General features: G+C 53.8%; 2 protein-coding genes across 2 annotated transcripts; both read right to left on the reverse strand.

Annotated features, from left to right (window-relative positions):
- Nucleotides 1-628: 628 nt before the first annotated feature.
- MMP28 (matrix metallopeptidase 28) lies at nucleotides 629-17,087 on the reverse strand. The gene is made up of 8 exons (XM_030462673.1): nucleotides 16,986-17,087; nucleotides 9,690-9,769; nucleotides 8,928-9,073; nucleotides 5,904-6,125; nucleotides 5,096-5,341; nucleotides 4,524-4,673; nucleotides 3,897-4,064; nucleotides 629-2,507 (listed from the first exon to the last, which is right to left on the reverse strand). Exons 1-8 carry the CDS (start codon nucleotides 17,085-17,087, stop codon nucleotides 2,113-2,115), a joined length of 1,509 nt encoding a protein of 502 aa, XP_030318533.1. The 3' UTR covers nucleotides 629-2,112.
- A 4,324-nt stretch (nucleotides 17,088-21,411) lies between these two features.
- LOC115599387 (TATA-binding protein-associated factor 2N-like) lies at nucleotides 21,412-22,450 on the reverse strand (the record flags this gene model as incomplete). Its single annotated transcript, XM_030462674.1, has 4 exons — nucleotides 21,412-21,793; nucleotides 22,059-22,161; nucleotides 22,259-22,344; nucleotides 22,434-22,450. Coding segments are annotated over 4 exons (246 nt in total), but the record flags the coding sequence as incomplete, so codon positions are not given.
- Between the last annotated feature and the right edge of the window lie 5 nt (nucleotides 22,451-22,455).

The raw sequence follows: 22,455 nt of genomic DNA on the forward strand, positions 1-22,455 counted from the left end.
CAGTGTCAGCTCCTGCTCCAGCAGCCCTGCTCCTTCTGCCCCAACCCAGAGCATTCAGACCTGCCCCAGCACCTGGGGACTTCTGCACAAAACACCTACCAGGGATGTTCTCACCCCTTGGGGCTGAAATGAAGCCTTGCATGGACCTGAGAAGGTTCTGGCCATGTTGGGTGACCCTGTCCTGGGTGACCCTGTCCTCCCCCTGGAGCCAGCTGCTGATGCTCAATGCAGATCAGCCAGCATTATTTAGGGGGAGGAAATGCAGGAATCCCAGCTATTCCAGAGGGTCCTCCTCAGTATGAATTCAGCCTCAATGCTGGGGAAAAAACCCAAACCATTAACACATCCCAAAGCATGGAGAAATGCTCAGTAATTTGGGATGAAGCAGGGAAGAGAGTTTCCATGTTTTCTTCACCATCGAGCATCATCACCATCACAGAGTTTTCAGTGGGATTCATCCCCTCATTTGATCCAGCAAGCAGGAAAGCTGAGGCCAAGCTGAGCACTTCCCACCCCAGCCCCAACCACAGACACAGCTGGAACAGAGCCCTTTCTGGGAACGGGAGATTGCCTTGAAAACCCAAAACAAAGCATGACATGAAAGCTGCATATCCAGAGGCTCATTTTATTTGCCATCAAATCTCCAAGCCCTTGGGACTCCCTGGAAGCAACGTCACCTCCTTATCCCCTCCAATGCAAAATCAAAATGGCACAGCCCCATTTCTTTGGCAACATTGAAAATCCCCTGAGGTTTTAAACTGAGCAGATGAAGGCACCAGGGCCATGTCTGCCCAGCAAGGGCTTGCTCACAAATACCACAAAAAGTGGACAGAGCCACTCGTGTTGGTTCTGAGCATGGCAGGACCACCCACAGACCCATGCTGAAGCCACCCACCTGAAGCAGGGCACCCATCACTGGGGGCTGAGTCCTGGGAGACCATCAGAGAAGCAGCAGCTCACCCATGGACAAGCCCAGTGTGGGGAAAATCCTCATTTCTCTCAACCAAAGATCATTTTCAGGAGGCTGAGCCCTGGCCCAAGGGCTGCTGGCATTTGCTGCCACCCAAGCTCAAGGCTGGGGGCCCTGACTCTGTCCCCCAGGTTGCAGGAGGTGACTGATGGCTCTTTGCAGATGTGAGGGGTGTCTGGGTGCCCAGAAGCCAGCAGTATTTCCAGGTGGGGAGCTGCTTTGGGAAAGGAATGAGGAATACACAGCTGAGCCGTCCTCCTGAGCCTGCAAGGACATTTCTGTCTGTCCTGCTCACCCTCTCCTCTTCCCTGCCTCCCCCAGGGATTTGTCACCCTTGTTCAACCAATTGTGGCAGAGGGGACTCAAAAACTCATTGAGATCTTGCAGACAGAGCAGAGCACAAACACTTTCCCTGCACATGAGAAAGGCTGCCAGGTGAGCACAACCCCTACCAGACACCAGAGAATCCACCCAGTCCTCCCAAACACATTAGAGAGCTCGAGCTCCACAGTGACAGGGGCAGCAGTTCTGCTGTAACCCCCTCCTCTGAACCCAAAGAGGGTTTGCTGCCCAAAAAATCCCCCCCAAATCCCTCCAGGGTTGGTGTCTCCAGCTGGTGCCTCACCTGAGGGTTGGGATTTCCTCCTCGAGGTTCTGACCCCTCAAGGCAAGGGAAGGGGCATAGCAGGAGGCTCTGAGCACATGGTGAAACTCAACACAGACCCTTATTTTTGCCCAAATAGCTCTTTTCTTTTGGTTTTAACCAGGAAACAACCCCAAGCCACCCTAGCTCCAAAGCAGAAGCCACCTCCTTGCCCAGCTGTAGGAAAACAACAGCTTAAGTACAACAAACTCCAGCCCCAGTCTGAAAGAACCATGTAACCCTGTCTTGCCCAGGAAGGGGGCTGTTTGCATTCCCCATGGCTTCCAACATTTTCTTGTGTTTGTTCCTTTTTAAAAATATTGTTTCTCAGAGCTTCCAGCCCACCTGGCTGTGGCAGTCCCACGGGAGATGGTGATTGTCTCATCCCAGCAGCATCCCTGCTCCACCACCATGCCGTGGCATCCAGCTCCAACATGCTGGTCCTTGCCAAATCATCCCAGGACAAGAATCCCGAGTCAACCAAAAAAGGGATCCAAGCTCAGAAGATGACCTGCTCACTGTTTGCATCCCAGCAGCCCATCCAGGGCAGTTGAGTGGCCCACTTGCCACTGGCCACCACTTGCAGCTTCCCCTGGTCGAATTGCCAGTACTGATCATCCCGAAAGAAGTAGACAAAGCCATCGGGGTGGGTGACAGCCCCCATCGTGCCAGGGGGCAAACCCTGCCAGTCCCTCAGGCTGCGGGGGTAGTAGGGTTCCACATCCAGGGTCTCCTCCTTCACCACCAGGTATTTGGCTCCTTTGAAGAGGATCAGGCGCCGGAGCTGCTGGAAGTAGAGCGCGGTGTCGGGGTGCCGGGGGAGCCCACGGGTGCTGCATTTCTGGGGGAACCCTGGCTCCAAGGTGGAGCCCCTGTAGCACCAGCATCGCCCACCTGGGGAGAGCAAGGGAGAGGGGTAAGAGCCCACCACAACAGGGTCCATCACAGCACCAGCTGCGGGAGGTGTGGGAGGCCCCCAGTGCATCCCACTGGTGACCTGACCAGCACCACTATGGGGCTGCCCCATGGACCAGGCTTGGGGAGAGGGAAGAGGGGGGGAAACTGAGGCACGGCAGCTCAGTGGCTTGAAGGCATGAAATGAGACTGGCAGGGACAGGGCAAGGCCACCACACCATCTGCTAGCCCATGCTGCAAGGTCAAGAGGACAAATGGACCCAGAACAAGCGAGACCAGGATGGCAGCAGCAGGAATTGCAATAGGGGATGAGTGCTCAGCTGTCCCCATGCAGCCCTGTCCCTGTACAGCTCTGTCCCTGCACAACCTTGTCCCCACACAGCCCTATCCCCACGCAGCCCTGTCCCCAAAAGCAGGCAGACAAAAGCCCCTTTTCTGCTCTCCACCCTGCCCCAGCCCCAGGGTAGGAAGGAGCAGTGAGGGCTGGGCAGGGAGAGGGGCTTTGGGCTCTCACCCAGCCCCACAAACAAAGGTCCCTTTCTGAAGAGCTGGTGATTGGTTTCCATCAGAGGTTGGGGCTGCCCCTGGCACCGGGGTTGCCTGGTCTGACCTCCCTCTGCTGTGAGGAGCCACTGGGTAGCTTGGGGACACCAGTTCAGCTCCTGGTGGCCCTTCAGCCCCCTGCACAGTGCAAGGAACCTCGGGCACCCTGCTTGTCTCAGCTCTCCTGTGGCCAGCTAGCTCTGGGGAGTGATTTTTCTCCCAGGGACCCCAAAGAATTTGATGAAGTCAGTTTTGTTTTCAAAGTAAGCACTGCTCTGCTGAATGCACCAAAGGGGAAACTGAGGCATGAGGGGGGGGATGTGGGCTGATGGGACAATACACCCAAAGCCATGTGGTTAATCTGTGGCAGGCACCAAGCCCAGGGCTCCTGTAGGTTTTAGCACACTGGGGCCCCAGCAATGCCCCAGCTCTGCACTGGGATGGGACCATGGGACAGAAGACTGCGTAAGGGGTGATGGCTTTAAGCTGGCAGAGAGGACACTTGGGTCAGACATTAGGAAGAAACCCTGCACCATGAGGGTGGTGAGACTGGGAGGGCTGCCCAGAGAAGCTGTGGCTGCCCCATCCCTGGCAGTGTTGAAGAGCAGGTTGGATTGGGCTTGGAGCAAGAGGTGGGACAGATGGGACCTGGTGGGACCTGGTGGGAGGTGTCCCCCCACGCAGGGGGTTGGAGCTGGCTGATGGTTGAGATCCCTTCCCACCCAAACCAGTCTGGGATTCTATGCCGAGCAGGCCAGGCAGGCCACAGGCAGGGGGAGCAGCAGCAGCCCCGAGGGGAGCCCTGCTTGCCGGTGCCTCCCTTACCTTTGAAGAAGTAGAACTTGTGGCTGAGCTGGGACCAGGCACAGGCGTCGATGCCCGCGGGGAGCCCGGGCCAGCGGCTCTGCAGGGCCCGGGGGTCGCTGGCGTTGCCGCTCGGAGGCACCACCCAGAAGTGAGAGCCCTTGAAGATGTAGAGGTTGTGATCCGCGTCTGAGGGGCAGAGGAGGTCCCGGCTGAGAGGTGAGGAATCTCATCCCACCTCCCAGCCACCCCTCACCTCCCCGAGGGATGCTCAGGGTCTGGGTGCTCCCTTCTGCCTCTCCAGCCGCCCCCTCCGTTTCATCCCTTTGCCTCCCCTCCGGGCTGGAGAAGAGCAAAGCTGACCACAGCTCCCTCTCCAGGATGGACTTCCACAGCTGAGCTCCTGCAGCCCAATTCTAAGGGTGTTTCCTGCTCTCCCAACCCACCAAGCCATCACCCTGTCCTGAAGATGCTCCACTCCCTGGCAGCAACGTGTGTGTCAGTGATGCCACCAGCCCTGGGAGCACAGATGGGCCTGTGGACCAGCCAAACCCACCTTTCCCACCACTGGAACTTATCAGAGCAGGAACTGTGTGCTGCAGAGTGGGGGATGTGTTCTGGGAGAGGGCTGTGGTGCCCAGTGCTCACCAGCAGTTATGGCATCAAAGAAGGAGTGGCAGTAATAGGAGCTGAGGCTCCTCCGTTTGTGGTCCTTGCTGTAAAGGTCCATATTCCAGTCCTGGAAGTGAGTGAAGACCTTTCCTGGCAGCTGGATGGCTGAGCCTGTGGAAGGCTTTCCTAGGATGGAGCAAAGGGTGGTGAGTCGTGGGGAATGGGCAGGGAAATGGCTTTACCCAAAGCACTGCTTGAGCACAGGGCTGGGGATCCACCCCAGGGTCCAACACTCTTTGTCCCACTGTCTGCTTCCTGTCCCCCTCCACACAGTGCTGGCAATGACCCCTTGGTAGCCCCCAAAACATGCACCAGCATTTCCCTGGATGCAAAGTCCAACCTTCCCTGCCCTGGAGGACCTGGTACTCATCCCACGTGCCTCACTGTGTCTCCCTCCCCCACCACAAAGTGATGGGGCCCATTGCCACCATTCCTCTGGGCTGGGGGTCTTCTCCCCTTGCCCCCCACCTCTCTGCTCCTCTCTCCACTCTCCACCCCAGGGAACAGCCCTGGAGGAACCAAGAGATGCTCAGGGAAACCACGCTCACCGTACAAGTTCTGGACAGCCAAGATGTCATCCCAGCTGAGGACAAAATCCTTGCTGAGCTTCTTGTAGTAGGGAGACATCAGGGCACTCTTGACAGGGGAGTGTTCCAGCCCCAGGGTGTGCCCAACCTCGTGTGCCACCACGACAAAGAGGTTGCGCCCTTTGCCGCTGCGCAGGGACCAGCGCTCGGCGCTGTCAAAGTGGGCTTCTCCTCTCCGGGGGAAGAAGGCATGGGCCAGAGCACCTCCTGGAGATACAAGACCCATCATGGACCACGGGGCAGGAGATGAGTTCAGCTGCCAGCCAAGGGAGGGGTTGGGGAGGCACGTGCAGCTCTGGTTTGCTTAAATACACGTTATAGGTGTTTAGGGGGTCTCCCGAGAAAGAGCAGCAGCTTCAACCCAAACCAGTTCTACTTCCTGCTGCTGAGCACAGGGAGGGTTTGTCTGCTCTGGGGGTTGAGTTTTTTGCCCCCGGGACTGAAGCCACCAAAGTGACAAAAGCTCAAGAAGAGAGTAAACCTGACAGTGCCATGTAGAAAAGATCTGGAAGGCAGGAGCTGAGGTTTGGAGGAGGCTCTCAGAGTGAGGGGGCTCGTCAAAGGCCACCAGCATGATCCTAGAATGAGCATCTCAACAGCCTCAATAGCAGACCCCAAATCACAGACTTGGGAGTGAGGACCCCAAATCAGAAAGCAAAGTGGCAGGTGTCCTTGGTTAGAGGGACTGCTGGAGCAGAACCTCCAACAGCCACCTCCACCCCAGCCCACCCTGGAAAAGAGAAGCTTCTGAGGGGGAAGCAACCAGCACCTGGTCCATCAAAGGCATTGTTGAGTCCATCGTTGTGATCCCCGTGGAAGAAAGTCAAACGGATGTCAGCTGGGCCATCCTGCACCTCCCAGAACACCAGAGAGGACACGTTGCTCCAGAGCTGGAAAGCAGCTCTGACAGCCAGACGGACCTCGTGCTGGGGCAGGTAGGAGGGACAGTTCACCACCCGGTAGCTCAGGTGCCTCTTGTACCACCTCCCACCTGCAAAAGGAGGAGAAGTTCAGAACCATGATGGGGACTGGGGAATTGTTCTCCCACCTGGGGGCTGCTCAGGTGGAGGGAAGGTTCCCTGTGCTGGGAAAAAACAAAACAAAACCATGGCTTTTCCAAGCTGAAGCTGAAGTCAAGCCAGGTGTGCCACCAACACTCAGCACCCATGAAATCCCTCTGAAGGTGCCACCATCAGACCCCACCCAAAGGTTCCCAAGGTTGGATGTGCAACCAAACACTAAAGGAGGGGCCAAAACCTTCTCAAAGAGAGAAGAAGCTGGAGCAGCCAGTTTGAATCCCCTCCCCTTTCCTTCTCATGTTTTTCAGGGCCAAATTTGCCCTGACCCTGATGCCAGCTTCATGCCCAGGAGATGCAGCCTAAGGACAGGCTGTCAGGGAGGGCAAGCAAAACCACCTCCAAAAACAAGTGGCCCAATGGGAAAAGGAGTGGGAAGAGCTCTCAGCAGCACCTGAACTCCCTCCCCAAGTCCCTTGTCTGTTTTTTTTTCCTTTTGGAAATCTCTTTTCTTCCCTCCCCCCCCCCCCCCCCACCCCCATACAAGGACTTGCAACACAGCAGACACGGAGCCAAGGCAAGGAAAAGAAGACCAGCTCCTGCCCAGTGCTCAGGGCTGGGTTTTCACCATTTTTAAGAACATCCTGACCATTTCTACCTGCAGAAGATGTTTGTCTGCCAGCCAAGCTGGGAATGTCCCAGCAGGGACAAACCACAGCTCACTATTCATTTTAAAAGCATCACTTCACCATCACCAAGGTTTCCTTCAAAGCTCTGTCCCATAAGGAACAACACAGCCCCTGGGGCAGAAGGTGACAATGACAAAGAGGACAAGGCTGTGAGATCCTCCCTACCCTCCTCTCCCCAGGCAGGGGTACAGAGATGCATATTCCCACAACATCACCACCCCCTCCTCCTCCTCCAGCAGCTGCAGGGACCCCAGGGCCCCATGATTACATCTGGCTGGGGGTGTCAGGGACTGGGAGAGAAGCCACGGGGCCCTGCTGGGAAGATGCCAGAGCTGGTGCTGAGGCATGGGAGCAGTGACAGATCTCCAGCACCTGCTCCAGCTGTGCTGGAGAACAGAGAGCCAGCAGCACTTCAGGGGTGGCTCTTGGGGGGCTGAGCCAAGATCCCCCTGGCAAAGCTGTCGGACATCCCACCCCTAGCTGACCCCCAGGGACAAATCCCCCCACCCAGTTCTTCATCCTTCCCCCAGCTCTCTGAGCAGCCCAGGGCAGGGGAGGCTCTGGTCACCCTCCCAGAGTCAGGTTGGGTTTTTGCCCAGGTGCCAGGGTGTGAGTGTGCCCGAGGCTGGTGGGATGGGTGTGATGGCAAAGGTCCTGCTGGGAGAGAGGTGGAACACAAAGCACTTTGCTGGCTCAGCTGCAGCAGTTTCCTGCTTCAAGCAGGACAAACAGGCAGCACAAAGCCTTCAGCCTTCCTGACCCGTGCTGTTAGCATCCCTTCCCTCCCCCCCAGCCTGCAGGCACTGAAATTCTTTAGAAATTTCTTCTTTATAAAGAAATCCTTTGCTCTGAGGGTGGTGAGACCCTGTCCCAGGTTGCCCAGGGAAGCTGTGGCTGCTTCCATCCCTGGAAGCATTCCAGGCTAGGTTGGATGGGGCTTGGAGCAACCTGGTGGGAGGTATTCCTGCCCATGCAGGGAGGTTGGAATTGGGTGATCTTCAAGTCCCTTCCAACCTGTACCCCTCTGGGTTTCCATAAACAGCCTTGTTCCCACCTCCTGGTTACTCCCTCTCTGCTGGCACCAGAACCACACAGAGCTCTGCCCAGGCTCAGGGCTGACAGGAATCTCTCACCACCCACCCATGGACCATGATCCCCAAAAAGGAGCCTGTGAGCCACAGGGCATCAGCTGCTCCTGTTCACCCTTCTCATCTCTGCTTTGTATCCCACCTGCCCTGGGCACAGCAGGGATGGGAGCTGGGAGGGTGATGCTGCACCTCAGGGGTTTGGAAGGAAGGAGAAAGGAGGGAGGAGGAGGAGGATGGGGCTGTCTCCTGGGGCTGTCCATCATCAGCCCTGCCAGATGCAGACAGCCTGACACGGCACAGAGCTCTTTCTTAATCTCCCCTTCGTTTTTCCCACATCCCAAATCCAGCTGGCCCCAGCCCTCTCGCTCTCTAGGAATCCAGTTACTCATCCACAAGCCCAGGAGGCAGCTCAGGAGACACCAAGAGGCCCAACCCTTGACACAGGAGCAAGAGGGGTTGCTCAGAGCAGTGATTTTCACCCCTTAACGTGGGTGAAACATTCCCCTGGTGGGCAGGCAGCCCAGCACCAGCAGGTTTGTGGTTACTGCTGGGTCACCAACACACATCATAAACCTCAAAGCTCAGCAGAGCCTGGAGAGAACTTTACTGTGTGCCAGTCCCTGCCCTCTGGATTGTGCCACCAGGGCTGTGCCTGGGGCCACAGTGACCTCCTAGCTCCCTGGGAGATGTCCTGGCATCCTCAGCAGCAGTAAACCCACCTACCCCCTTGCTCAGAGAGCTTCCCACGAGTGGGAGCCACATCTTTCTAATCACTGCTGACATCGAGCCACACAAAACACCTCAAAACAAAAAGCTTTAAAAATAAAAAGTTTTCCAAACCCCAGGCAGGTCCTTGGACAGACACTGTGCCAGCAGAGCTGCACCTCGCAAGCACAGCAGCATCTCCAGGAGCTGGAAGATGGCTGAAGATCTCTAGAATGGAAGAGATGGAGCCCCAGCACGCTAGAAACCCCCCGGACCTCCTGGCACTGCTGCTCACCGTGCTGGGTGTTGCGCCGGTGGCGCGGGGAGGCAGAATCCCGGCTCTTCCCATCCCCCGTCCCACAGCGGGGCAGAGCCATCTGATGGAGTGTGGGAGCATCCAGGAGCCCGCTGGGGGGGAGGTGGGTCACCCGCTGGAAATTCCTGGGAAAGGAAGGGAAATAGCAGCACTCAGATTCCTCCCCGAGGGAGGTTTGGGTGTGTTAGTGCTGGGTGTTCGACCTGAGCCAGGGATATGGCCTCTGGAATGCATCCAGGTGATAAAAGAAGAATTTACCTCTGTAATCACTCCTGAGCTGTGAGGCATCTCCCGTGTTAGCCAAGGGAGCCTAAAAAATGCCTTTCCCAGCTTTCAACCCCTGCTGCACTTGGCTTTGCACAGGGTCAAAGGCCAAGGGATGCTCCCAAAGCCAATGTGATCTTGTTAGGAGAAGTCGTAGCTCAGGCTCCTGACATCTCCCAGCCATCCCCAACCTTGGCCTCACTGCAGATATTATTGTGAGGGGAGCACCAAGCCATAAAAGGCAAATAAAGCAGCACAGTGAGGCACCAGCCAGCATCCAGCATCCAGCTGCAGGAGTCGGGTATATCCCAGCCTTTCCAAAAAGGACCAGTTGTGCTTTATCATCAGAGCAGGCAAGGGGGAGAACCCTCCTGGCTACACAAAGCCCCCCTTGAGCACCAGCAGCTCCCACCCAGCCCCAGCTGCTGCTTTTCTGCTGCACTTTGAAAGGAAAAGCTCCTTTCCTGCTTTCCTTACCTCACTGCCTCCCTGAACTCGGCAGGGCTGTGGGTGCCGGGTCCCAGATGTCCCAAGTATCCGTATTTCTCCAGGAACAGCTGGAAGGAGAGAGATGGGAGAAGCACAGCTCAGAGCAGGGGCAGAGGTTTGCACATGTTGGCTTGAGAAGGGATGGGAAAAAAAAAACCCCAAAGTTGTGATGGGAGGCAGTGCTGCAAACCCCATGCTGTGCAGAAATGCCCCATTATTTTTTTTTGTTTTTTCCCCTAATAGCTCAGCACCCCAAGCAGTTCTGTGGGTGCCAAGCTGCTCTGGTCTATCTACTTGTATCATGGGACATGGGAAAACCTCGACTAAGCCCATCGTTTTTGATGGTTCTTGGCCACACCACCACAGAGGCATAGGAGGAACCATTGCTAACATCACCAGATCAAAAAACCCTCATGTCACCCCCAGCCAGAGGCTATCAAACCCATTCTAATCACCATGGGTGAAATAAGGCAATTTTTGGTTAAACTGGAATGATGAAACTGGAGGCTACAGCGCTGTGGACATGAGCAGGGTGCTGTCAGATGGGGTCAGGCTTCAGCCTCCCCCGTAACCCCATCCCCACTGCGGGATGTGCAGGGGGCAACCGGCTCTGCCAAACCATTCTTCTTTTCCTTATCGACCATTTACATGCACGGAGACTCTGAACTTTCTCCAGCACACAAATTTCACTCTCAAAGAAAATAAACGGCTCTGCCCAGCCGGTGCCTCCAGCTTTCAGGAGGAATTAAGAGCCAGGATTGCAGGAATGCTCCACACCCGCCTTCCCCGCCGCCGGGGTTGTCTGCAGGAGACAAACAAGCCGCCCAGCATCCTGTTGGTGCATGAGAAATCGGAGCTCAAGGAACGAGGAATAAGAAAGGGAAAGTGGCTGCTCCATTTCCCGCATCCCAAAGGAATGAGGTGGGCCGAGCACGGCTGCAGCCCGCTGGTAAAAGTGGTGCTTTTAAAACCCCTTTCTTCCCTCCTGGCTCGTCTCAGAAGAAGGGGATTGGTGTTTATCTCCACTTGAAGCTGCTCCTGCCCAACCATCTCCAGCGGGCGATTCACCCCCTCCAGCGCCGGCAGCATCCATCCAGCCCCCCCAGGCACCGTTCTCTGGGGAGGAGCAGGAACAGGTTCTGGCTCTGTCAGCCCTGGGATGTGTCAGGGCCTCTCCCTCTCCTCCTCCTGCCCAAACCCTCTGCTTGCTGTTAAGTCACCTCCCAGGGGCAAGGCAGGCAGCTCCATGGGCTCTCTGCCTGCTCCAAACCCCTCTCCAAGCTCTCCCTGCCCCTTTCCCAGATCCCATCTCCTCCTCTACACCCCTTCTACACCTCGGGCTGCAAGATGGCAAGAACCAGCACATATCCCTGCAGGACATGCCCTTCACCCAGCCCAAAAATGTGGCCCTGTGCACCCCAAAACCTTTTCAGCAGCCGGAGGGGGCAGCGTGGTGTAGCAGCATCAGGCTGGAGCACCAAGTCACCCAAACCCCATGGTCCTGGGGAGTCAGGATCAACGGGGTGTGAGGCTGAACAACCTGGATGTGCCATCTGCCTGGGCACAGGGCATAAACCCCCACCTCAATGGGTACCAGGAGGCAGAACACAGAGGCTCAGGATACTCTGGCAGAGGAGGAGGATATGAGGATGAGGGAACAAGGGTGGCAGGGAGGTTTGGTTGCCCTCAGAGCAGTCAGGAGAGGAGGAGCTATCTGGCCACCTTCCTCAGTCATGTTTTTGTTTCCTCCAGAAGTAGAACATCATCACCAGCTACATATATGGGCTGACAAACCCCAGTGCTTACATCACTGCAGATAAATGTGAGCTACAAAGTGCCTGGACAGAAAGTTCCAGGTCTCAAAGCATGGCACAGCCTCAGCATTTTCTACCACAATCTCCCTTTCTCTTAGCATCTAAAACTTAACAACTTTAAGCTCCTGTAATCCATTCTTACAGCCTGAAAATGGTTTTTCCCAACACAGCCACACCAGTGCTTGAAACCCCATCTGGAGAATTCAGGGTGAAAAAGCAACAGCTATCACAGCAGCTGCACTTGACAGGCCCCAACACCTACACAGGCTTTATTATTCCTGCCCACATCCTGCTGAGCTTTGGAAGTCCAACCAGAGCAGGACTTTCCCTTTTCTGACCTGTGTCACACTGAGGTTCTCACACACAGGCACCAGACCCCAGGCTGCAAAACTGCCAGGAGAAATGTTATGACATTTTCTAGACATGGCTATGGTGAGCTCCAGGTGATGTCATTCCTGGGAACATGAAGTTAGAGGAGAAGGATGTGCTTGCTGATCCTCCAGTGTGCTGGGGATTTATCAGACAGCTGAGTGCATCAAATCCCCTGGACCAGGGATTTTTCAGGATGATGGGGGAAGACAAGAGCTCTGTGCCACAGGGGCCTGTGCTCAGGACACCTCTGTGTGCCCTCCACACCTCCAGACATGAGCCAAGCTCTGGCAGGACTGGGTGGAAGCTGGAAACAGCCCATTAAACCTCTCCAGAGGCTGCAATGCAAAACCTGGCCATGCTGGGAAGCCCCCTCCCTGCTGCCCCAGGCAGGGAAATGCTCTTTTCCATACAATGGGAAAAGAAAAACAGCAGGAAACCAAGAGCTGAGCATTAATGTGAAATATGCCCGGCTCCCCCTCCACAGGAGGGAGGGAGAGAGAAGAGGAAAGGTCCAGCTGCCCAGGAGACAACACCAGGGCAGAAAAGTTTCTGGGAGTGCAGCGAGGACAGGAGGAGGATGGTTTGGGGGGGGGGGGGGGGAGAAAGGCAGCGGGGCCCTTTCCATCTCAGGGCTCTGGTCACAACTCGAGCAAACATCTCCGCTGAGAGCTAAAGCCAAGGAAACACCTTGCCCCCCGACCGCAGGCATCCCAGCTGGAAGACAGCCAACAGCAAATACAATTAAACCTCCCTCCCTCCCTGGAAACCGGGATAACAAGAGCACAGAGGCGGCAGGCTCCGGTCCTGCCTCCCTTCCCCTCCAGACACTCAGCTTCTGGCACCTCGCCACCAAGGCATCAGGGAAGTTTCACGTCTGCCTCCCCTGACTCCGGTCCCTTCTGCTCTGCCTGGAAACAAATCCCATCCCTCCCTTCCCTCCCATTCCCGGGCAGGAGAGGGCAGCGATCCCTGCCCCGGTTACAGAGGATGCTGGCTGCAAACTGCACCTTCCAGGTCTTTTTGGTTTGAAGCAGGAGGCAACAGCAGCCTCGTGAGCCAGCCCAGGTGGGTCCTCGGCCCATGGAGCCCCAGGATCCATCCCACATGATTTCACCCCTGGGAAGCCCCAGGTCCCAGTTTTCAGCCTCAGTTTCCCTCACACACACAGCACAGACACGGGGAGAGCTGAGCCCTGAGCACGTTTTTGGCACGGCTGGTGAAGGAGCCCCAGTTCATGGGGTCACTTGCCGGCCTTTAGAAGGTGTCAAGGCATTTCAAAACGTTCGTTTCACTTAAAAACATGAATTTCCACTCACCCGAACCGCATTCCTGCCTGCAGGCACAACCCCTTCAGCAGAACCCTTGTGTCTCTTTTGTGTGTAAGTACCTATAGAAATTTTATATATTCGGACACAAACAGGGAGATCAACGAGTACAGAGCTCGGCTGTCCTCCCGCTGAAAAGCCAGGGAAACATCAGCTAATTAGGTGTGTTAACGATGGAAGCTGATTAAAACCCCAAGCCCTGCTGTGATGCTCCCCTGCTGTGCCTTATCTGGTCCTGAGGGACCCTCCTCTCCCACCCACCCCTCCCGAAAATAAACTAATTTAGCGGCAAATTATCTACTTGCCACTGAAGCTGGGGGAACACCGTTCCCAGTGTCATTTCAAGCTCCTTTAGTAGGTTTTGGGGTTTTTTTCTTTTTTTAGGCTGGATCTCCTGGAGCTGCGAGGGGGGAGCAGCAGCCAAGGAAAACCCCTCCTGGTTTCAGTGTCCCAGATCTTCGGGATGCTGAACAGGAGCTAGCTCCCTGCCTCCCAGTTTTCCTGGATGGGAGGGGATGCCAGGGGCCAGGAACAATAAATATCACATCACTTGAAAGGGAACAAACACCATGGAAGTCTTGGTGGTGTCTGCGGGGCTGGCAGATGGCTCTGCTTGCCTGGTGGATACAGGAAAATCTCGGCAGCAATCACTACAAATCACCCCTGCTTTTCAACAGCAGCACCCGAACTGCTGGGATGCCACCCAAAAACACTCTCGGGGGGGAAAACCAGGGGGAAAACCACCTTCCCTTGTGAATACCAGAGCGGCTGACAAACCAGTTTGGTCACGCAGACTGGTTGTGTTTTTGTGTCTAAGGAGAGAAAGGAAACGAAACGTTCGGCCCTGGCCCTCCGTGGGGATGGGAAGTTGGGGGGCAGGCGAGGTGCCCCCCCCTCCAAGCAGCCACCAGCCCCTTGTTATCCCCCGTAACAAATGGGGATAACAAATGAGGATTGTTCCGGGAAAGAAAGCGGGGCTGTTCAGGCTGCTGTGACTCACGGGGCTGTTAATCAAACCGAGGGGGATGGGGGAGGAAACTCTGGGTGCTTTGGAAGCATTTGCCACATCCCCACCGTGGGCTGTGACCCTAATCTCATGGGTTTTACATGCCCTGATCTCACGGGTTTTACCCCCTCAGCCTCACGGAACCCAGGGGAGATGGCACCCGAGTAATTCCTCCTCCTTTCTCCCACTCTTTGGCTCGTCCTGCTGAGGCTGAACAGCAGGGATTTGTCCCAGGAGGAAGGTTTTCTTCCTCTTCTTTCCATCAGAGGGAAATTGGAGGGGGAAAGGGATGGTCCCAGCTGACCCCTGAGTCCCCACCACTTGCTGGGTGGTACCCGGAGACCCTCACTCCAGCCAGGCAGCTCTCAGCATCCAACATCCCAACTCTGTAAAGAAGCTCATCCAGATTCCAGAGAGTTTCTAAGCACAAACACAGCACAGAGCCAAGGCTAAAAGTGAGCCTCGAGGCTGAGAAGGGACAGGATGGAAAATAGAAGTTTAAAAACCAAAAAAATCCCGGATGACAATGTCTCAGTCCTTTAGTCTCACTCTCCATTTCTATTCCCTGCTTTTCTCAGATTTCTAACCAATATTTTCTTCCTATCACAGCAGACCTGTACCTTCTCATACAAATCACTACAGGCACTTTATGGTCCTTGGCACCACCACCACGCTCTTCACTCCCAGCCCAGGGTGAGGTCTCATGTGCCACGGATTTTACAGAGTTTCCCCAGGATGGAGGATGCTGGGGCATTACCCCACTGCAGTCCTGAGCACAGCCCAGACAGAAACCAGGGCTGCCAAACTATGTGCTCTCTAGATTTGGACCTTTTCCTATCTGGAGCCTGCAGATAACAAGGTGATTTAACACACAAATGTTTCAAATTAAATTTCCAAGCTTTTTTTTTTCTTCTTCTTTTTAAGCTGCAATTGATACAAATGCTGTGAAGAAAAGGGCACAAGCCAGGAAAGCAACACAACTGGATATTTTCTCAGACTTTTGCATCTAAGTTTACACAACCCATTGTTGCTAACTTTGGCTATTTTAAAAAGCAATAATAAAAAAAAAGCTTTAGAAGCAAAGGCTGGCAGTGCTCTGAAAGCCACAAGCAACTCAAACCATTTGATGTTATGTGAGAATTTCAGCTTCCTTTTCAAAGCAAAATTAACTGCTCAGCTTATTTAGGCAAGCTTCCTTATCCCAGACTCTGCATGTTTCCATTGTACACATTGTTCCAAAAATCCCTGACCAGCCAAGTCCATCACACTGGGGAAACTGAGGCAGGGAGACAGGAAACCCAACTGTCCAGCATCCCTCACCTGGGACCTGTCACCCCTGGGTCCTGCTCCAAGGGAAAAGTTCTCAGAAGTCACCAGTGAGGAATCAAAAGGCAGATCAGCCCTTTCAAAGCTCTCACCCCCCAGGAGGTGGTTTACTTTGTGAAGTGAATATTAAATTGATCAGTTTTCTGAGCATTAAGAGCTGGGCAGCTTTGTATTTGTCCAGGTGGCATGAGGGGCCTGGCACAGAGGGACAAGCACAGGTATATAAACACATCTTTGAAACAGCATCTCCCAAGACAAGAAACCTGCACATTAAACCAAGGCTCTGAGCACTCACGTGCACTTTTCATCTCAAAGCATGTGAAAAATCCCAATTAATCCACCAGGACTTGCTGGGGTTTTAAACCCAAGCATCTGTGCAAACGTGTGCTGGATCAATGCCTAAACAAGGAAAAAAAAAAAAATAAAAATCCCCAACGTGAACCTTTGCTGGCTGGCCAAATCTCATCCCTCATCCTTCCAAACCAAACAGGAACGGATGGCAGCATGGTGTGACAGTGATACGGGGACAAACAGAGGTGACAGGGACAGCCCTGGTGAGAGGCAGGGCAAGGGAGAGCTTGGCTTTTGTCCCATCCTGAGTTACCAGGAGATGGGAAGGTTTCCGAGTGCGAGACTTCTATTGTTGTCGGAGCTGTGAGGAAGGAGGGAGGTGTCTCATTTGTCCATCACCCACGGGGACACATCCCCACCCACACCACGCGTGGGCACTCCCTGACACTCTGAGCACAAACCAACAGCACGGGGCCATCCCCAGCCTGTGCCACACCTCTGCCAGGGACAAGCCACCAGCAGACACCGGGGACAGGCACACCCACGGGGATGTGGCTGTTCAGTGTCACTCGTGGGTGTGCACCTAGGTGTGAACATAGACATGCATGTGCACACACCCCCTGTGTCAGGAGCACACCTATGGCGTTGGCAGACAGAACTATGGGATGGAAATCCATATCTATGGCATAGGCACCAGCACGGGCACACCTGTGGTATAGGCACACCCAGGGCATGCACAGGCACAACTTTAGTGTGGCCACACCTAAGGGACACAGACACACACACCTAAGGGACACACACACACCCCTATGGCACAGGCACACCTAGGGGACACAGACACACCCCTAAGGGACCTACACACCCCTAAGGGACATGCACACACATCTAAGGGACAACTCCCCCACCTAAGGGACATGCACACCTAAGGGACACTCCCTCCCCCTAAAGGACATGCACACACACCTAAGGGACACCCCTCCCCTAAAGGACATGCGTTCACACCTAAGGGACACACACCCCAGCCAAGGGACATGCACAAACGCCCATGGCACCACCACCACCACTCCCAATGTTCCAGGCACCCCGGGACATCCTCAGCCCTCGATGTCCAGGGGGCAGCTCCCTCCCCTCAGCCCGGTACCGTTCCTACCTCCGCTTGCCGCCGCTGCCGAGGTCCCGGGCCGGGCCGAGCCGCGGCCAGTAGCCCCAGGGCCAGGGCTGCCCGCAACGCCCGCACCGCCCCATGCCCCATCCCCGCTCCGCTCCGCACCGCCCGGCTCGGCCTCTCCCCGCCCCGGCCCCGGGGGCGGCCCCGTCCCGTCCCGTCCCGCCCCAGCCCCGGCGGAGGGTTGGGCTCTGCGGGCAGCAGCTTCCCCCCTGCCCCCCCGCCCCGCTGCCTCCCGCCCCCGGCAGGAATCCCCCCCCCCTTGGGCAGTCTCCATCCCGCTTTCCCAGCAAGGCGATGCCTCTTCCCTCCGCATCCCTCTAGGGAATGAAAGGAGAGAGCGAGGCTCGGGGTAAGCTGTGCTACTGGGGCAAATTCTGTTTGGGAGCTCCTGTCAACCGCAGTTCCATCTCCAGGCTTAAGGAAAAGCTGGGAAAGATGACGCGGGGGCTTGCCGTGCATCCAGCTGGATCTTCCAGTACTTGGAGGGACTACGGGAAGGCTGGGGAGGGACTTTTGTCAAGGAGCTGGAGTGATGGGACAAGGGGTGATGGCTTTAAACTGGCAGAGGGGACATGTAGGTTAGAGATCCAGGAGAAATTCTTCACTATGAGGGTGCTGAGCCCCTGGCCCAGGTTGCCCAGAGAAGCTGTGGCTGCTCCATCCCTGGGAGAGTGTTCCAGGCCAGGCTGGATGGGGCTTGGAGCAGCCTGGGCTGGTGGGAGGTATCCCTGCCCATGGCAGTGAGTGGGACTGGGTGAGCTTTAAGGTCCTTTCCAACCCAAACCAGTCTGGTTCTTGCCATCCTTCTGATGTCTCCCATGCAGCATCTCTGCTCCCAGGCCTGTAACTCATCCCATCCATCACAGGGATGTGTCAGGATGTGTCCTGCTGTGGGTGCTGTCTCTCTGGGCTCGATGGGGAGCAGAGCAGGGTCAGGTTGGGGTGCTGGAACAAACCTCCTGCTGGTTGTGGCAGCTGGGCTTGGGTTCTGCCTAGTTTGAAGCTGGGGGAAAGAGAAGAAAGATGGACCTGCTTTTCCTAAAACTGTGTTCATTCTGGGCTCCAGACCCTGGAGGTTCTGTCCAGAGCAGATGAGGGCTTGTCCTAGCACAAGTGCAGCACTGCAGGAGGTTGGGCAAGTGACATTGTCCCTCCTCAGAGGTCTGGCAAAACCCACCCCACACATATGAACAGCAGGCTCTGGAGCTTACAGAATGACTGCTCACTCAGGGCTTCTGGTTTGTGGTTTTTATGCTTACATTTCCCTCTTAGACATGGAATTTGGTCACCCGTGGGGACAGAGGGCTCTTCACCACCCAAGGCAACATGATGCACATGTGTCAGGACTCCAGCTCTTGCACAGCTGATCTTCTGGTTTCCAGTGACAAGTTAACAGCTCTGTTTGCTCCCTGCTGGATTTTGTTTGACTGTTTTGTTTTCATTTGACTAAAGCAAAAGGATGTTTTGATGCTGCTTACGTTTTAGGGAGAAAAAAAATAGGATATGAGTTATATCTGCTTTTGTTTTCACGCCAGCTTCAGCCACACACCTATTTTAAAGCTCACAGGCCCCTTCCTCTACTTTTTAGTCATGCCAGAGCCTGAAGTTAGAGGAGCATCTGTTGAGTGCAGCTTGAAGACATCCACAGGGATGCTGCAACACGTTGCTTTTCAGCTGGAAAGGGACATTCATCTGGACATCTTGCCTGTAGGAAAGGCAAGTGGGATTCAGGGGAGAAAGGGATCTGCGTAACATGGCAAAATAAGGAAGTTGCTGAGGGGGAAAATACAGATGGGAGAAAGGAAAACCATGGCTGGGCTAGCACAGGGGGTGGCTGGCAAGCCATAAAGGGCTGGTGCAAGGGGAACTCTGGGTCTGGCTGCAGAGATCCAAGGACCTGCAGCTCCTGGCTCAGGTCAGCCCGGTGCTTCCTTTCAAAACAAGAGCAGCTCTGCCTGCAAATGCATCCGTGTTTGGTTCGTATCTAGGAAGCAACTGATCCATCTGCTCTTCCACTTAAGATGGACGATGAGAAAGTGGCTGGCTGGGCTCCAGTAGGAGCAGGAAACTCCCTCCTCTGCTTGTTGTAATGTGGGGAAGTGTCTGGGAAGGCACCTGCAGCCCCTGCAGGTTTCCAAGCAGGTCTGTGGGGTTTTTGGCTTTTAAAAGGTGAAGAATTCAGCTCAGTCTTGGAGATGCCAAATCAGAGCCCTCAGAGTATAAAGATGTTTATCCAGCTGCTGTAATAAGCTTGGTATCAGGAACAGAGGAGCTATCTTGTAAAAGGTGAACAGACTTCCAGCTCTTTCAGTGTTAGGTAAAAACCCAGAAACAGGACAGAAGAAATCCTTGCAACTGCTGACCTGAAACTTGAGAAGTTAAACCTGTGGCTTGACACAAGTTTTACTGAAAAACATTCCTGGAAGAACACGATAAATAGATCCATAGAACCTCTGGTTGCCTAAACACTCCTGATTTCTTGGGCTTTGGGCAAAATTCCATCTCCCCCAAATTTAATGCAAAAGGTCTCAATGCAGTCAGCTGCCTTGATTTCTAAACCCTTTCCTAAGGTACTTCCACAGCTTGGAGATCCAGCAGGTCTCCAAATCAACAATATCATCATATTCACCTCAAAACATCACGGAAAACTAAATTCTATTACCACAGGCAGCATCTGGAGTCAGGAGGCCACGTTGCTCACCAGGGCTGCAGTGTAGAGTTGGGCTCTGCAGAGCCAGGAGCTGAACTGCCACTGAATCACCTCCAGCTCCAGGTGAGTTTCAAGAGCTGTTTATAAACCAACATTATGAACCAGCACTTCAGTGACATGAAATTTCTCAGAGCAGCTTTTAGTGTTTGCCACAGCTGATAAGCAAATAGCAACACCATTACTCCTCCGTGGCAGTTCCTGCCTGGGATGGATGTGATGCACAAGAACCTCCAGGTAAAAAAAAAAAATAAAATCTTTGACGCTTTGTACTAAGAACCCTTTCAAGTTGTTCCATTCCATCCACTCCAGACAACAGCCATTCTTCAAATGTTTGCTGCTCAACACCAGCTGGCCTGGGGAGCAGCATCAGGCAATGTCAAAATTCCTCCAGAGAGACCACTTTGGTTGGGATCAGGCATGGAATCTGCTGTCCCTCCAGCATGAGCAGCAGATCAGCTGCTCCAGCCTCTCCCCACACAGCTCTGAGGGCACGAAGTGCAGCCCCAAGAAAGACTAACTTGGAAAAAACCCAAATAACCAGCTCATACTTTCCTATCCCTGCTTGTTGACAGACCAAGTTAGGAGTAATCAGGCCTCAGATCTTACATCTTCAGCAAAACAACGGATGCTGAACTTATTTGTCTACAATTTGCCTTTCTAAAGCTTCACCCATACATTAAATTTGATCATGTCACTAACACACAAATGCCTTAAATCCCAGTTTTAAGAGGAGTAAGTCACCCAGAATTCATGACAAATGCCTTTTCTGACAGAGCAGTGACAGTACCCCTGCTTTCCAGGAGAAACCTTAAAAAGGCACAGCATGGTTATTACATTTACAGCCAGGGGTAGTGGCTGATGTAAACTTACTGTTACCATGCCCATGAATGCACACCAAGCTAGGGAGCTGGCTTATAAACATTAACAAAAAGCTATTTTTGTTCCTGTCTTTGAACTGCAGCTTTGTGCCCAGTTATAAAGATTGTCACAACAGACCCTGAGAACTTGCATCTGTAGCATTTGCCCACTGGAGTGCTGGGTGACCAGAGATGTTCTCTCTTTTTTTAAAAGAGTTATGGTGAGGAGGTAGCACTGGACACCAGCAGCAGTGCTCAGAGTCCCAGCCAGTCTGGGGAGTCTTCTTTCTTCACATTTTGGCTTTTGTACTGAATCCTGAATGCTTAAGATTGTGTCTATTGCACCTCACCTGCATTTTCTCTTGAAGATGAAGCAGCTGCACACAACACTTGTTTGCTATTATCTACACTTCAAAAGAAGCAGTTAAAAGGTACAGCAATATGTAGCAAATTACTTCTGTTGTTTCTGGAAGCCATTCCACCTTTTTTTTTTGGAGCTATGGTCTCCTGGACACAATACACTCCTTGCTAGCACGAGGTCACACTGCCACCTGCCTGCTCCTCATGAAGGCTGCAGAGGACACCAAAGCACAGGTAGGAGTAGGACTTCAGTCTCAGAGAAAAATTAGAAAGGAGCAGGAGAAGTCTGCAGCTGTGGGATAGAGGGCAGGGACAGCTCACCACCAGCTTAACTACCAGGTTTTGCAACCAGCAGAGAGCTAGGGTGAGAACAGCAGTGCCATCTCAACCAACATCATATTTACTGCTTAGGTTATACCACAGGAAGACAGAGAATGTGTAAGGAAATGCATGCAGCTGAAGTAATTGTGAAACAGTAAGATTTCACAAATAAAACAATCAGCATTTATTGTTGTATTACAAAACACTTCATATTTTGGCAATATTTTACAGTTTATCCTTTTCCTTCGTAGGGCCTGTTGAAAAGGTATGGGGGAAAGGGAGGGGGGGAAGAAAAGAGAAGAATGTGGAAATCAAGATTAAATTTCAATGTCTTGCTTAAAAAAAATCCTCCCAAACTGCCCCAGTCCCTCCCACCAAAATAAAAATCTAGTTTCACTCAATTCCACTATCCAAAGAGGCCATGGGTGAAGCGGCAGGCAAAACTCGGGCAAGTTCACTATCAAACTCATCAAGACAACAAACAAAACATTCACAGTGGTCTTCAGTATGGTCTGTTGCGTTGATCATTTCTGAAATCGTTTCTGCAAGGGAAAGAAGAAGTTTTAAGGACTCCTTTAAGCAAGTTAACAAACAGTTCCTTCAGTCAAACCTCTCTACGCCAACTTCTGGGTATCTGGTAAAGCCAAAAACGCTGATGGAACACACTCAACAGGCAAGCTGATCTTCTCTGGAAGTTCTGATCTGTAGTTAACATTTTCCAGTTGTGTGTGCACAGATAAACAATGGTCTTTTCCCATATTCCCTACCAATTCCACAGCCTGCATGCCCCACAGAGGAGCTCCTTACCTTCCTCCCATTTTGCCACCGTAGCCACCTCCCCGATCGCCGCCTCTGCCACCACGGCCTCGGTAGCCTCTTTCTCCTCCATAGCCACCTCTCCCACGGAAGTCTGGAAGGAAAATGCAAACCAAGGCATCAGCCAGGTCTTTCCAAAAGCTGCAGGTGTCATAAACACTTCTAAAAGAGACAGAGTTGTTTATACACACCTCCTGATGGACGTGAATCTTCTGGTCTGGGCTCACCACACTGGTTGCAGGAATTCCTGCGAGCGAAGTTCATATTACCACAGGCCCTGGGAGAGACAAGGATTCCACATCAGCTGCCAAGAAACTCAGAAGGCACACATGAAAACACCCCCTGCCCAATCAAAGGGACACTTACGGGTTAGGACAAACCCAGTCAC

The sequence above is a fragment of the Calypte anna genome, chromosome 19, assembly GCF_003957555.1.
Source record: "Calypte anna isolate BGI_N300 chromosome 19, bCalAnn1_v1.p, whole genome shotgun sequence".
NCBI lineage: Eukaryota > Metazoa > Chordata > Aves > Apodiformes > Trochilidae > Calypte > Calypte anna.

Coding starts and splice junctions, on each gene's coding strand:
- MMP28 (XM_030462673.1), bottom strand. CDS start 17,087: ATGGGGCATGGGGCGGTGCGGGCGTTGCGGGCAGCCCTGGCCCTGGGG. Junction 4,065..4,523: donor CTTTGATGCCATAACTGCTG/GTGAGCACTGGG, acceptor TCTGCCCCTCAG/ACGCGGATCACAACCTCTAC. Junction 2,508..3,896: donor CAAGTTCTACTTCTTCAAAG/GTAAGGGAGGCA, acceptor TGCTCTCCCCAG/GTGGGCGATGCTGGTGCTAC.